The 16,741-nt window shown below is 35.2% G+C and overlaps 1 protein-coding gene across 1 annotated transcript in view; it reads left to right on the top strand.

The window, feature by feature from the left end:
- LOC128016041 (cadherin-22-like) overlaps window positions 1–14,344 on the top strand; it is a 166,537-nt gene extending 152,193 nt beyond the window's left edge. Inside the window, exons 11-12 of the mRNA XM_052600359.1 lie at window positions 3,953–4,204; window positions 12,385–14,344. Coding sequence (XP_052456319.1) covers window positions 3,953–4,204; window positions 12,385–12,896 — 764 coding nt within the window. The 3' untranslated portion in view covers window positions 12,897–14,344. The remainder of the gene's footprint in view (window positions 1–3,952; window positions 4,205–12,384) is intronic.
- Window positions 14,345–16,741: the final 2,397 nt, after the last annotated feature.

Raw genomic sequence — 16,741 nt, 5'->3', positions numbered from 1 at the left:
TTCTGTTGTGCTTTGTCAGTTTTATATTTGTTGTGTCCCGTCCGGCCGAGCGGGTTTGTGTTATTGCAGGGCACTTTAGAGATGTGTGTAAGTTGATGTGACGCATGGGTAAGTCCAGACTGATCTGACAGGAAGGAAATGTCAGCAGTCGAGAGCCTTGCAAATGTCATCTGAGCATGTGAGGACGGCCGAGGGCCACACAAACACACACACACACACACACACACACACACACACACACACTGGATCAACGAAAGCTGGTAGAAATGATAACTAAAACACTGCGGAAACACAAGCGCTGCAGCTGTGCATTGATGTGTGTACAGGAAAGATTTCACCCCTAAATCAAAAGGAAAAAAGACAAAAAGTGTAATGGTGGCTAAAAGATGTTAAATATATGAATGGTTAAAGAGGACCGAACACAAACAGAAGGTGAAATAAAATAAAATAAAATAAAATTAAATTAAATTAAATTAAATTAAATTAAATTAAATTAAATTAAATTAAATTAAATTAAATTAAATTAAATTAAATACAACATTTGAAATAAAAGTGTATGTAATGCATTGTCATTTTAATATTAATTAATTATTGTGTATTATTATTCCACAAATATGCACACATATAAACATGCAAATACTGGTATTTTGTATATGCTAGAATGTTCATGTACATATGTATGCATATGTGTGGAAAAAATGTCAAATAATGAATTAATATTAAAATGATTTATATATATCAAGATGACGGAATGTTTGAAAATTGTTTAAAAAACATGTATTATTTACATTTTTCTGTTTGATGCTGCTATAGTCTCACATATGATCACTTTGATGATCCCAAAATAATGTTCTGTTTGCAGATTACATGTTTTCCTATTTTCTCTCATTTGATTTTGTCATGAAATATGACCTGGATGTATTCCTGATAGTTGTTGTGAGTTTCAGCCAGAAACGCTCCTAAAGCGATGCCTACGCAGGTTTCCTCTCAAGCACACTCACTAGAGCACACTTTGTATCCTTCCACGTCCCCTATCCCCCAGACTTCTGTGTTCGTGGACACATTTGTCAGCCTGTCAGACTGAATCCGTCACTGTTCTCAGTTTCTCTGTGATCCGACTCAAGAGGACAAACGCAGCTTTTTCAGGACGTCAGACTTTCTAACTATTTGTTCTATTGATTCAGATGTTCTTTCGCTGTACTATTAAATTCATCTCTTACTTTGTGCTTTGAACAGAGTCCTTTCGGAGAGGGACAGAGACAGAGAGAGCGGTTTGGCACGTTGGGAATTTGATTAAGGACTCTAAACGAAACCTCTTTTGGAGCCAGTCGATCGCACGAGGCTGTTTTCACACACCAGTGTTTGATTTGTCTTTTCACGAACATTGTCCGTGTCCATTTGCTCCCCAGTCACCTGCTGGTGTGTTTGTAGTCAGAGCAGAACGTAAAGCGCAGGCCGAGGGCATTGTTCATTGTTGCTCAGTCCGTTTGGGATGTTTTTAGCTTCGGCTGTGAGTTTTGTTCTGGTTTGATTTCATTGTTCTCTTTCCGTATTTAGTATTCAAAAGAGGTCGACTGTTCTGGCCTCAGATGCTGTGATACAGAAACATTACAATATGTTTCCATCTGAAAACTGCAGATGCCCAAAACAAGCGTGTTGTAAATGTGTAAATGTGCTTCAGCAGATCAAGTGTCTCTAATGCTCCAAGCCTCAGTGTTTTTGAAGGTAACATGAATTATCAATATTCACTAACCACAAACAATAATGACTGTCTTCATTTTTAACATGAGATTTAGCGTTTTTTTTTTTTTTTTTGTTTGTTTTTTGAAAGTGTGATTTGATCATTGGTTTTCTGTGATATAGATATATGAACAGATATATAAATGGTGTCTACTTTTTGTTTGTTTGTTTTAAAATACATTATTATATTATTTTAAATATACCAGAAATACATAATTAAAATAATTAAATAATAATATAATAAATTATAAAATATTATTAATGAATATTAATAAAAATGGGAATATATTTTTACTCAATAAAATTACTTTAAAAAAAAAAATATATATATATATATATATATATATATATATATATATATATATATGCACACAAACACAGTACAATAACACACACACACACACACACTGTATATATGTGTATGTTGTGTGTGTGTATTTAAGTATATATTAATATATATATATGTGATATAATGTGAAACTATTAGTAACAATTTGTTAACATTTTAATATTGAAATAATACAATATAATTATCAATGAATATTAACTATACTAGTAATATATTTCATTACACATCTAATTTAATGGCATTCATATTTCTTTTGTTCATCGTCTTTCATTTTTTTATTTATTTAATTTTTTGTACTATATGTGTATCATATTATTTAAACAATTCAAAGATTATGTATAATGCATTTTTCAAAATCTTTTCAAATTTCGGTTAAAAACCCAATGTCATGCCTAAAAGTCATGGAAAACTTGGAAGTATCTGTGATTTTTCCATATTTAAAAATCTCATTCATAGAAATGTTAGTGTATATACATTTTAATCTCTATTTCTTGTCCTGTGTACAGTAAAGCTTACTCATTCGTGAGTCTCGATTCTTGAGATTGATTCATAAGTGAATTGGTCTGTGTTTGAATCATTTTTTTTATTATTATCCACGTTCTGGAAAGGTCACAGTATAATTCACTGGTCAAAAAGTGCAGAATCCCTAATAAACGTAGGCAGTAAATCAGATCCACAGCTTTTGGACTCGGAATCAATTATGAAGCTAATCTGACGGCTGATACGAGGTGCTGAACTCAATCAATGCTTTCCTTCGGTGTCCTCTTTATGTCATTTAGGTGTTTGCCAGAAAGCCACGGCCCAGCTGGATGAATATTGAAAGGTCACGGCTCTGCGCTCTTTAATAAATGATTGGTTGATGGATTCGACATAAACCAATCAATGAGGAGTCAGCGTTGCATTTTAAAACACATCTCAGTGTTTACTTCGGCTCACTGCAAGGAAACGACTGCGCTGTATATAACTTAGGCTATATTATATTTAAAAGTCTGAACTTTAGTGCTCGTTAAGATCTTGTAATGTTGTTGAAAAAGGTCTCTTACTCTCACCAAGGCTGAAAGTTGGCGGGTTTTCTGACTAATTAGTCTTAATTAAAGGTCTTGTATAATTAGGCTGGTTTTAGGTTCATTTAACTGAAATGGAATGTTCTTGCAACAGTGTAAAATTCTATTAAATTGTATAATTTTAATTATTAAAAAATATTTTTTATCATGTTTTTAATTATTATTTTATGATAAATTATACAAATATTTTTAAGATACTCGATATATTTTTACTTTCTTTTTTACTTTTGTAAATAAAATATTATATATAATAATTAAAAATAATATAGCTTTTATAGTGTTTTTATTGCTTTTGTAATTGTTTTCTTTGTAAGTATATTTTAAATATACTAAATATAAATTTAATAAATTGTATAAACTGCATGTCTCTTTTTTAACTTTTTTTTTTTTTTTTAAAGTTGTTTGAATGACTAGCTGACTATTTAATCTAATTAAATTAATTTATATTAGATTCATTAGTTAATTTATTCGAAGTAGAATCTTCTTGCAACATTATAAATGTCTTAAAATGTGTCACTTTTGATCAGTTGAATGCATTCTTATATGCATTCCATATTTATATCTTATATACTTTTATAAGCTTTTTTTTTTTTGTGTGTGTCATATTTTATTCTCAACATTTTGCTCTACCATGGTAGTAATATAATGTTTATACTAAGGTTACACACAGCAGAAAAGGCTCTGCCAATACTATTACTGTATATAAAACACTGCCTTTATTTCCAGTGGTAATAAAACAATGCATGCATTATTATAATAGCTAAATAATAGCTGTTCTCTGGTCTCTCTGATGCTGTAGACAACACAGCCGGGATCAGGACACAGCGCTCCGGATTCAACCGTCAGGAGCAGAACGTGTACCTGCTTCCCATCCTGGTGGTGGACAGCGGCCCTCCGGCCCTCAGCAGCACAGGGACCCTCACCATCCACGTGTGCGGATGTGACACGGACGGATCAATCCAGTCCTGCAACACCACGGCTTACGTCATGTCAGCCGCGCTCAGCCCCGGCGCTCTCATCGCGCTGCTGGTCTGCATCCTCATCCTCATCGGTAAAGCCTCTCACTTATCAACTGCATAGGAACATTACGACTTAGTTTCAACCTAATGTCAGAGTTTGTGAGGATGCAATTCAATGCTTTCCTTATAGTGCATGCTTTAGGAAGCCGAGCAAGCAAGAAACTTGTATTTCAGTGTTGCATTGATTTTATACATACTGCATTTTCAGGTGGATGAACTTATGCTTGTGCATCACTTGTGTAATTCCTGTGCATTTATTGAATGGAAACATAAATTATTACTGTAAAAATTTACAATTCTAAAACTATGGAGGACAAAAGTCACAATGTCGATATTCACCTTACAGCTTTCCACTGATTTCCAATGTGTTTCCCATTCCTTCAAGCACACTTTTATGCATTTGTTATTTGTGGTGAGTGGTCTGTAGATATTAAATGCTAAATAACCCAGAAGATTCCTCCAACATTAATATAAAGTATGTATGTGATAGAATGTGGGTCAATGATGTGAATGAATGCAAGCGTCACTCGTCTGTATCATCTCATCTTTAACAAAACACAGGTGTCTAAGATGCACTTGAGAATATGCATCAATGTTTGCATTCATAGAGCAAATACTAAAGGCTTTGAATAGTTGTGTGCTTGGAAAGCAGCAGACATATAGAGCCAAGCGAGCTCTGAACATTTGTGTTTACCTCCATCACCCCTGTAACTCTTTTAATGGCCCATCATCAATCTTTAAAACCTGGGTTCATATGTGACAGGAGGCGAAAAACAAAGCTAGAATGACATAAAAGCTGATCAATATTTCATTCAGCATCCTGAAGTTGCTCATCCTCCGTCAGGCGGAGACTGGAAGCTTTTGTTCATGCAGAGTGAACACACTCACAATATAGGCCTCGGTGAATGACATCCAGCCTCTCTAGAAGACGACGGCTGAGTTCGGTGAAGTAGCCGGAGATGCAGCCGGATCTCAAAATTAATGTATCCCTCACTCGCAAAAAGAGCAGCATCAGCACCACCATCCCGGCGGAGCGCCGTGGCTTTAAATAGAGCAGCCTTTCCCATGTATGACAGCGTTGGACTGCGTTTCTCTTGTCGTCTCTGAAAGTTTTATGACTTTCTCCTGTCCTCAGTACATCTGTCTTTATTTTTCTCTTCTCCACTTAGTGCTTTTCTCATCCCCCTCTCTCGCTTTCTCTCTCTCTTTCTCAGGAAAGTATGTGACATGCATTGTTTTCAGTCAGCTGAGCACGTTTCTGCTCACTTTTACTGCAGAGATTAGCCATGTGTGCTAATGTCAAGCATCAATATTACTATTGCTCATACTTTGGTTAAGGGGTTTCACAATGTAATCAGACTTAACATATATGATAAAAAAAAAAAAAATGATATATATATATATATATATATATATATAATATAGACACTTTCATAATTATAACTTTATATTTAATTTTATGTTATCTATTAATATTATACTATTAATTGCATTTCATTCAGTTATTTTTATTTTATTTTATTTAAGCCTATTTTACTCTATTTTAATCTAAATGGAATCAAAAGTTATATTTGGGAACATTATTTTACTTTATTTTTATATTCTATGCTATTCTATTATGTTCTTTGCTATTTCTGCTATATCTGGCTTCAGATTGGTTTGTATTCAAGTAACATACTCTTTTTTACTGTAAACCTTTTTTATTTTGTTTTATTATTTTATTTTAATGTTTTAAAATTTAAATTTTTCAATATGTATATATATATATATATATATATATATATATATATATATATATATATATATATATATATATATATATATATATATATATATATATTAGCCTATTTTAGTCAATTTGAATCCAAATGGAATCAATATTTGCAAACCACAGAGGATCTTTTCATGCAATAATGTAAATACAGTAAAACCGCAATTCTCTGGCATCCACTCACAACACTCTAGTTGTTGGTTTTTGCATGGAAGAACATAACTTACATTATATTATATTATAACTAGTCATTAGTTTTAATGTTTCATGCAAATACATGAGTGAAGCACCTCAAAATTGATCTCTAATTAATAATTTTGTTGTGTGATTTGATCCTGTTCTGAAATTAATATCAATTGAAAGCGAAGCAGCACAGTGCAGCTGAAAGACAGAAACGGCTGAAAGTTTAATGCTGATTGTTAAATCTGTGGTGTCTGAGAGCACAGGTGACGTGTGAATGTTTGGAAGCACTGAATAGTCGATGATGAACACTGAGAACATTTGCAGGAACCTTCAGATCCCCTATAGACAAATACAATTCATAGTCAGAGTATAGTAGAGTATGGAATATTTGTGTTCCAAGTATTCTAGAATAGTTTGAGAGCATAGTTCTGTTCGGTTCAGATCTGGTCCTGGCTTCTGATTGGTCAATAGCAAGTTTTTTTTTTTTTTTTTTTTAATGTAAGTTTAATTGAATTTAATTTAGTTGTGTGTGTGTGTGTGTTTGTTATTGTATTTAATATTTTATTCTTATTTCTGTTTCTTTTTTAGTCTAAATGTAATTGAAACTTGTTTTTGGAAATATCATTTATAGTAGTATTATTGTATGTCCTATTCTACGCTACTCTCCGGTCCTGGCTTCTGATTGGTCAGTTTTCAAATAACAGCCTGTGATACCTTATTCCTTTATATTGTTATATGAATTGTTCTATACATTTCATTTAGTTTCAAGAGTCTCTAGACTAGTCTAGATTAATCTATTCTGTTCTTTTTCTAGTCTAGTCTAGATGTAATCCAAAGTTTCAGCAGTACTGTATGTCTCCAGTGCACAGATCGGACAGATCTCTTGACGTTGGAAGGAAGCGGGTGTCCCTCGCCTTCCTTGAACGCCGCACCGTTCCTATTAGATCAATTTGTGGTATGATAAGGAGGGAATGAAAACAAATTTCTGCCTAATTATCTTCAAACAAACAACCCCTCCATCAGTTCATTCGGAGGGTGACGTGATAAATCCATTTGGGCGCAGCATGGCATCTGCACACATCCGTCCCAATTACCGCCCATCTGCCATGATGGGAGTCCTGGCCACCCGCCGCCCAACGATAAATTAGCAGTCTTGTCATGTCCGCTTAACCGAACATCTGCACGGCAAGGAGTCGCTACATGTTTCACAAGGGCAGGTGTGTGATGTGCTCCTTCATCCGAAAACTTCAACGCGACCGTGACATTCGCAGCTCATTCCAGATCTAGTGGATAAAGTTTGTAGGTTGTTGGGAATCCAAATTGTTAGTAAAGGGGTGCAATTTTTATCGTCTGTGATAATATTGTTATTTGTTGTTTTAACAATATGCAAGCTGGTATTATCACTTATGTCACTCACTTTGCAAAAAAAAAAAAAACGTTAAATATTGCACAAGCACCATGCCATTTTCCTGAATCACAAAATATTGTTTAATTGTCTTAAAAAATTTGAAGATGTTTTTGTCAATATCGCACACCCCTGGTGGTAAGACCTTCTAATAATTTCTTGTTCATTCTAAATCAAGCTATGCAATCGATGCATGCAATCCTTTAATGTGTCTTGAGGCTAGTCTGCATGCGTGCATCTTTGCACATTTCGTATGCATCATGCACTGCAAATGCTGTCTGTGTAACTCAATTCACTTTACCTGGCTCAGGGCCATTTAGAGTCCTTGATCATGCCAGATTCGAAGAATAACATGAAGGAAGAGCGTGGTCGAAGACTTATCTCCTCGAGGCTCATGGAAAAATACTGAATCAAAGAGCTAGAGAGAGTCTTTGAGGAGTCACACTGTCTATCTGCGGCGTTCTTCCCTCGGCTGTTTCTAGCCATTTGTTGGTGAGTAAACAATTGCGAAACGGCCGATCCCGAATCAGTTATGTAAATTAATATCCCTGCCATCTTTTCTTCTCCGAACATGTTTGGGGTAGATAAACGCTGACAGAAAGTGCTGGCTGAGAGACATAAACAGTAGTAAGTAATCATAAATACTGCTCGCCGGTTTAAAGCGAAGTTATGAAACTCCAGGTGCAGGCTACGGTTGGTGAATCAGAAATTGCTGTATCTGATTTATTTGTCGTTTCCAGAGAGGGCCAGAGAGTGTTGTTCATTTTCTGCCTTGTTTGTATGCCGCTTTGTCAGTTTTCATATGGTTGGAGCCACTCGTAAAGTTGGACGGATGGTCCACGGTGAGCAAAATTAGCTTCAGCTTCACAGCTTGAGCCTTCATAATGCACTCACACTTTAATACACAGTTATGTGTTTCCTTCTACCACAAATGATATCCATTAAAAAGCTTCCTAGTGCAGTCTGTGCTCCAAATATACGTTTGTTTTTTCTCAAGTACCCTCCTTTTTTGGTTTGCATAACTCTGCTCTGTACCTTTGAAGGTAATAGATTGTGATTGGCTGCGATCGGACGATGCATGGAAATTGACACGTGCCAGGTCAAGCATATCCAATAGGTTTCCTCCGAATCTGTGGTGGTTGATAAGGAAGGCATAAGTGTTAATATTGCTCTTGCAGTATTAAGGATGGGGATTTGATCAAAACCTGAACAAAGTCTGATATCAAAATGTGACTTTTGTGGCTTGAGTTCGTCTTTGGGATTTAAAAGAGCACATTGAAAATGAGATTCAAATCCCTGTTTAAGCCTGGAAACAGAAAGAACATTTTTAAAACGTAGAATGTTATTAATATTTTTTTAATTGAGAAAATTATTTGAAATGTATATCGGATTGTACCCTAGTATTACTAGATCCTAAGTTTCCAAATGAGCGCCATTTTTCTTTGTTTTTATTTTTTATTTATATTAATTTTTTTACTTTTTGCTGTTATTCTGATATTCTGATATGTAATTAAAATATTTTATTGCATTAAAATGCAAAATAAAAGCATTTCCACTAGTGGTCTCAGACTTTTGGACCCCATGTTAATTTGACTCTAAAAGTAGATATTTACATATACACTTACATTTATGCATTTAGCAGATGCTTTTATCCAAAGTTACTTACAATAGACCAATATTTCAGATGCAGAAGGTCTGTCTCTCTAAGTCTCTCTCTGTGTGTGTGTGTGTGTGTGTGTCATATCAGGACACAACTCTGTATAATGACATGGGTATGACACAGGTATTACAAGGAGAGGGTGACTTATGAGGACATAACCCATGTCCCCGTTTTTCAAAACACTTATAAATCATACAGAATGAGTTTTTTTGAGAAAGTAAAAATGCACAAAGTTTCCTGTGAGGGTTAGGGTTAGGTGTGGGGTTGGTGAAGGGCGATAGAATATACAGTTTGTACAGAATAAAAACCATTATGCCTATGGGATGAACACACTTTTCATAAAAACAATTATTTTTATACTTGTTGTTATATACTTATTGCTTAAAAAACAAAAATTAAGACTGCATTGAAATGAATGTAAATCTGAAGCAGTGTTTCTTAGAATGTGGGATTTTTCGAGCACTTTTAGCTACTTTGTTGCAGTTTTCTATTATTGCATAAACGGTCGTCTGAGAGCTTTCATCCGAGTCATCTGTCCTCAAACAAAAAGATGAAAGAAATCCTTGCCCGACCCCAGACGTTTCCCTCTCAAGAGAAGAACACCAGCCAAGACAATAGCACTCTCATTACATTAATAATTATGTAAAATGGACAGCATTTGATCAAACATGTGCCTTCATAGAAAACATGCTTAATAAAATATTCAAACGATCACTTATCGGATCTGAAATACGCACCGCAGACATTAAATTGAGTTTATGCATCATTGTTTTTTTGTATTGTAGCAGGTAAATACCCTTTGAAATAATTTTTTGATTTTTGATTTTTTTGAATTTCAAATCAATTTGTGACTATTAGCAGCCAATAGGCATGTAATCCATTACTGATTCCAGTTGCATACAGTACACATTGTAGGTAATGCAATCTAACTACTTTCTGATTAGGATTAAGTATGAATTATGAATAATTTATTGCTATCCTTTGAACAATATTTAATCATGCAATCAATAAAAAAAGTAGACTAAAAGCTATTCAGGTTGCTGTTTTCACACATTATTATTAATAGTAGTACAGTCTTCAGTACTTCAGCCATGCATATGCATGTTTAGTGTTTATATTTTGTCAGCTGTGTGATGGAGAGCAAAAGCATGACAGCAAATTTAATTAAAAGTCTATGTATTGTCCAGCAGAAAGCAGATAACAGAGTTGAACACGCTGCGTGCTTCAGTCCACATCATCATAAAACACAATTATGGTGTGAACATGACACTGCATTAAATCTACAGCAAACTACCCGACTTAAACATAGGGTAATTATCATACATTTTAAAATAATTAGCTAAATGTAAAACAGTGGATGCATGATGTTTAATACTTTGGGTGTTGAGTTTGAGAAAACCTACTATAGTGTAATAACCTACATTGCTAAATTGCTGCTTTTGCCTACAGTTTTAGGACTTTTAACAGGTGCATTGATGGAATTAGATGTTAAATACATCAACGTTCCCCAAACTGGAATTTTATGGCTTTTTATAACCGAAAAGGGTCTGTAAATGTTCCAGTGAACTTTTCTGGCGGTTCGGTTTTAATCTAAACAACACTGACAGATGCAACGCAATAAAGATGCTATACAATTCAGCTGAGATTAAGTGTTCATTGATTTATTGAGAGGGATGCTGCTTTTGTTTTCTGACTCATTAATTCATTAAATGAGCCATTGTTTGCCGTTTCAGTTCACGTTTAATTCCTCATTCATATCTGCGCTGCACCTTGCGACGAAGCTTTGTGAACGTCTCATTTATTTGTAATCCTTTCTGCATTTCTCTTCTCAATCACATAATATTGAAGACATTAGATAAATCACTTAATAACCAGTCTCAAAAACTCATGAATAATGCAGTCATTTGACTTCACTAAGCTCCGCCTTAAAATGCTATCGACCAATCCTAGCTTAGCAGCTGTTGGTGTGTGGGTAATTATTTGAGAAGTTTAAGCTCTTTCTAATGGATTGTTTTCTAGAGAAAGGATTCTATCCAGTGAGTTTATTATACTGTTGACTGGATATTTAGCACACTTTAGCAAAAAACATTATTCGGTTTAATCGAATGCAAGCAGGAGTAACCAAGAGGGGCGGAGCTTAGCAAAGGATCATTTGTAATAGAAATTGCAGTGAGATTATGTTGTCAAGCATTGCTCTCATGATGCAGTAGTAGAAATGCTACAGAAAGGACAAGTCTCTCATTAAAATTAAGATGTGGTTTGTATGACTTCCCTCGCTGCATAGCGTTGCCAGGTTGGGTTTGTTAATATCCTCCTCGTGTTGTGGTGTGATCCGCTGAGGAAAGTTGACTTCTGCTGTACAAGAAGCAGCGCAGTTGTTTACTGAAAAGTCAATTTGAGGTTAATGGATTTTCCTTTCGCTGTTTGAAACAATTTAGTTTTTTAATAAGTCATTTTCATGGAAACTGTGATGCTTGACACCTGCACAAGCTTTGCATATTTTAAAAGAACTGTATTAATTGTCATAATTTTTCATGAAAAATCCTTTAACATTTAAAGCTCCCCTTTAACATTTTTTTTCTTCTTCTTCTGAGATTCAGAGGTTAATTTTATTTACTTTCCTCACTGTTGTGATCAGGATTTGCATTTCGAGGTTAAAATCACAAAATGATGCTTGTAATATGTAGTGTTTTTGAAAGACGTCTCTTATGCTTGCCGAGGCTGCGTTTATTAGATCAAAAATACAATAAAAACAGCAATATTGTGAAATATTATTACAATTTAAAATAACAGTTTGCTATGCGATTATACCTTAAAACGTAATTTATTTCTGTGATGCAATGCTGAATTTTCAGCATCATTATTCCAGTCACATGATCTTCAGAAATCGTTCTAATATACTGAATTACTGCCAAAGATACATTTCTTATTATTATCAATGTTAAACAATTGTATGGTATGTGTGAAAACCGTAGTACATTTTTTTTTTTATTTTTTTTACTGTCGCTTTTGATCAATTTAAAGCATGCATGCTGAATAAAAATAGTAAGGGGTTATTTATTTAATTATTGTAGCCTGTGTCTGAAAGTTTCTTTGTATATTTCTTTGTGAAAATCTTTTTGGATTTTATTCATAGCGTGATGTCTCTTCTTTTCTTTCCTCTTGTCTTGTTTGTCTGTCGTTGTTCCTTTAGTCCTGGTGCTGCTGATCCTGACCCTCAAGCGTCACAGGAAGGGCCAGCTCATGTCCGAAGATGAGGAAGACATGCGGGACAACGTCATCAAATACAACGACGAGGGCGGAGGCGAGCAGGACACCCAGGCGTACGACATGAGCGCCCTGCGCAGCCACTACGACTTCCCCGAGGTCAAAAACTCAGACTCGGGCCCCGAGCTGCACCCGGTCCCGCAGTGGATCCAGAAGAGAGTGGTAGGAGACGGCGGCCCGGCCGATTTCTCGGTTTTTAAAGACTACATACGAAAGAAAGTGGAGCAGGCGGACGCAGACTTATCGGTGCCGCCGTACGACTCGTTCCAGACTTATGCATTCGAGGGCAGCAGCTCGCCGGCTCTCTCGCTAAGCTCCATCCGTACGCTGTCCACCACCTCGGAGCAGGACTTCTCGTACCTCAGCGATTGGGGGCCGCGCTTCAGGCAGCTGGCGGGATACTACGCCCCGGCCCAGCCGGAGGAAGAAGGGTCCTAGCACCATCCTCTGATCAGCATCCGTATGTTCTCCCTGGAGTTCTGCATTGACGTTGTTTGGATCCCAGTCAATCCTGAGACTGTTATACTTTGTAAAGTGACTTCTCATCTTGTAGAAAAGTTCAGGACAAATATTGAAGGAGAAAAACAACTAGGATGGGTGCTGGGCAAACCTCCAACATCTTCTCACCTGTCAGCGAGAGCAAGAGGAACGGGGCCGTGCCATATGCACCGCGAGGAATACTCATTCTTTGCTTTTTTTTTGTAATTTTTTTGCCCATCTGTGGAGATAAATGACTTTAAGTCACCAGGATCCAATGGGAAGATTTTCCAACATTTAAAAAGAACCTTAAATAAATCTGTATTTATTTAAAGAAAGAAAAACTGGAAAAAAAAAAAGAAAACGATATTTATGTATTTATTGCTTTCTATTTATTTATTTATTCATCCTGGCAATGGACTGAAATACACAAATGGAAAATTTGTCAGGGTGACAGACAAGGACTGAATATCCTCAAAAACTAAAACAAAAAGACGAGTTTAGAGGAGTTTGCAAACTATCAGTGACAGTAAATCAGTGTTGAAAATATTTGTATTTATTTTTAAAAAACTCTTTTTGTAAAATACAAAGCATTTCTGCTGTGGAAAAGTAACGGCTGTCTCTCAAAAACATGTCAAAATCACGCTTCACCCCCAAATCAAGAGAATAAAATAAGAAATTAAGTTTTGCATGAAGAAGATGAAGTCTGTTTTAAATGTGTTTATGACGATTAAGCATTTTGCCTCCAAAATTCATCTAGATGTTTCACTTTTATGTGTTTTTCATTATTCTCAGTAAGATTCACTGGACTGAAATATAGTTCAATATTGTTAAATTACGCCAGTTTTTATTGCAGTAATAAAAAATTGGTGAAATGTGCTTAATTGTCATAAAAAATTATGTTACCATATAAGTAGGCTTCACCAGCAAAGTATGATTTAATATTTCTTTCTTTAGATTTTGGAGTGAAATATGATTCTTTGACAGGTTTTGTGAGCATTGGTTTTATCTGTGTTGTGTTGCTTTTCAACTAATTATCCAGATCACTCGTGAATCTTTCCTGTAGAGACCGTTTTCAAGGGGAGTTTTGAAAGACAAGACAACATGGCACAATACACAACAAGAAACAAACGAGGCCATCTGACACCTCCTTTATCCGTTATTTTTAGATATTCCAAAACATACATGTTCACTGATGATTTGTGCCGAGATGTTTCCAGATCGCTTTCCTTTGGGTGATTTGTTTGGTTTTTTATCTTTCTGTGTTGGGTTGAGGATGATGAACTAGAGACGGGGTGCAGTGGTCGTGTTTTTTCCTGAACCAGCACCCTTAAATGTCCACCCAAAAATGCAGATGTATGGCTAAAAATACGATTGAATTCATCAATAAATATTTACAGTTTTTCAAAGGTTTTCTTGGGTGACTTTGTGGGCCACAGAAGATTGCATAATGGATGATAAATTGCACTAAAAACATGTCCAGGTCACATTTTTAGCCCAAAATCCAGAGAAAATTGTGGGGGGGGGGGGGGGGGGGGTAAATAAAAAAAGAATTTTTTTTCACATTTTTACCTTATTTTAATAATAAATAAACATATTTTGGTTCCAAATTTTCATTCTCATCTCTGTTAAGCATCCTTATTTATTATTATATTTATCCTTATTTGTTTGTTTTGTAACTCTCATTGGTCTCTGTTGTAATTATCATTACTGTAATTCCTTTATAAAATTCTATAATAAATTTGTTTTCAATAAAAAATTGCACAAATCAATGGTAACACATGAAATATATCTGTAATGTATAAATATCAATTTAAATATCATAAAATCTTTTTGCCCTTTACAATAATGCAATAATGTGTGAAAATGGTCATTTGGATTAATGCAAAAATTTTATTTAGCTGAAAATGTTACATTCAAGATGTAAATGAGTTTATTTCTTCATCAGATTTGGAGAAATGTTGCATTCTCATTCCGACGGCACCCATTCACCGCAGAGGATCCATTGCTAAGACAGTGATGCAATGCTACATTTCTCCAAATCTGAAGAAGAAACAAACCCATCTTCATCTCAGGTGGTCTGAGGTTGACGATGTTCTCAGTTTTCAGTTTCGGGTGAACTATGGCTTTACTGTCGATGCAAAACCAAGGAAGTGTTGCAATAAACCAACAATGATGCTGAATACAGGGATGTTGCTTTAACACACAGCGTAGCAGCAGATGTTCTCATTTTACCGAAGCTTTTTATTCCTTTCAGCCGCGGCTGCGTGTGATGGATGAGCTCTTATGGCAGTGTATAAACCTACACATGTCAGCGGCCACCCAGAGCAAGACTTTCAAAACACAGCGTTCGTTCAGAATCAAAACACTGATAGGAAGGACATCAACACAGCCTGCAATTACAATGAAAATGCAAGGCTAATGCAGGCTGAAGAGAGAGAATCATACTGCAGATGATTCATCCAATCACCTCATGTTTTGTTAAAAGGAAACGGGGAACAGACAGAATGGAATTAGGTGTTCTGTGACCCTGATCTTCATTGACAGTCGTCCATGCGGGATCATTACGCTGTTAAAGGAATGCTGAAGCCCCGAAGCCATAATGAAATCTTCATCAAGTAAATGTCACGGAGATGCAGCCACTGACTAATGCAATGACAGACGCCCAAAAGAACAAGAGTGTGTATCGCTCAGAGACAACGTGTGTGTGTGTGTGTGTGTGTGTGTGTGTGTGTGTTGTCCTCGATGATTAATTTAAAGCACACGGTTTAATTCCGCTGTCAACATTCTCTTGGAAACAGTCTAAGCATCGGACTTTGAATTCATGAATTCTTCACATTAATTTGATGCAATCATTAGTAGTGAGATTAATTTGTAATTCTAATTGACAATCATTTTCATTTTATGGCTGATATTTCAGATCAGTGTTGAGGCTATTAGTTATTATATAGTATTAATTAATATTTTTAATTTGATATTTTCAGTCCTCCTTTTTATTTAAGATAATTGTAGTAATTTTGTTGCATGCTTTTAGAATTGTTGTTAGTTTCAATTTTTCACATATATTTATTTTACAAATGTATTTTTATTTTAAGTCACTTTTATCTAGTTTTTACATTTTATTTATTTCACTGAAAATTTAAAATTTTCCATATATTATTTAAATTTGATATTATTAAATCAACTAAAAAAAAATTTATTTTAATAATTTTAGTTTTAGTTAACCTCTAATACAACTATCTGATATGAATATGTGAGTTGAGATTAGCATCAGTCCCACAGTGTTGATCCCAGTGCTAAAATCAACCAGAACGATTTCTATAATTGATTGTGCACTGAGACACAAAATCTAATCCATCTACAAATACTGACGTTAATTTGACAGAGCAGAACATCATTCAGTGAAAACAGAGCCAGAATGATTGTCTGTGGAGCAAACATAGGTTTCAGATCGAGCGAGTAGAAACTGTTCTGTGTTATCTTCCTTCACGAGAGAAATGATCAGCGTTTGTTTGCTCGATCAGGATTTGTTTGTGAACAATTATAAACAGATATCCATCGAGTCGCTCTGATAGAAGAGCAGAAGAATCATCTACTTGGATACTCAATGTGTAGGACTTGACTTAAAAACGTACACCTCATCTCAATCTGTGATTTAATAGGTCTTATGCTTCAGGTGTAGAATCTGATTGGATGAGCTCTGTTTGAAGATGAAGTGCTAAACTAACTAACTAACGTCTAAATTAAAGTTGCATAACTCATTAACACTCAGAAAATAGTTAACTATAATTCAGACCTTCTTAACT

The sequence above is a fragment of the Carassius gibelio genome, chromosome A6, assembly GCF_023724105.1.
Source record: "Carassius gibelio isolate Cgi1373 ecotype wild population from Czech Republic chromosome A6, carGib1.2-hapl.c, whole genome shotgun sequence".
In the NCBI taxonomy this organism is placed as follows: Eukaryota; Metazoa; Chordata; class Actinopteri; order Cypriniformes; family Cyprinidae; genus Carassius; species Carassius gibelio.
The sequence above is the reverse complement of the archived record's forward strand: the minus strand, read 5'-3'. Positions and strand labels throughout refer to the sequence as shown.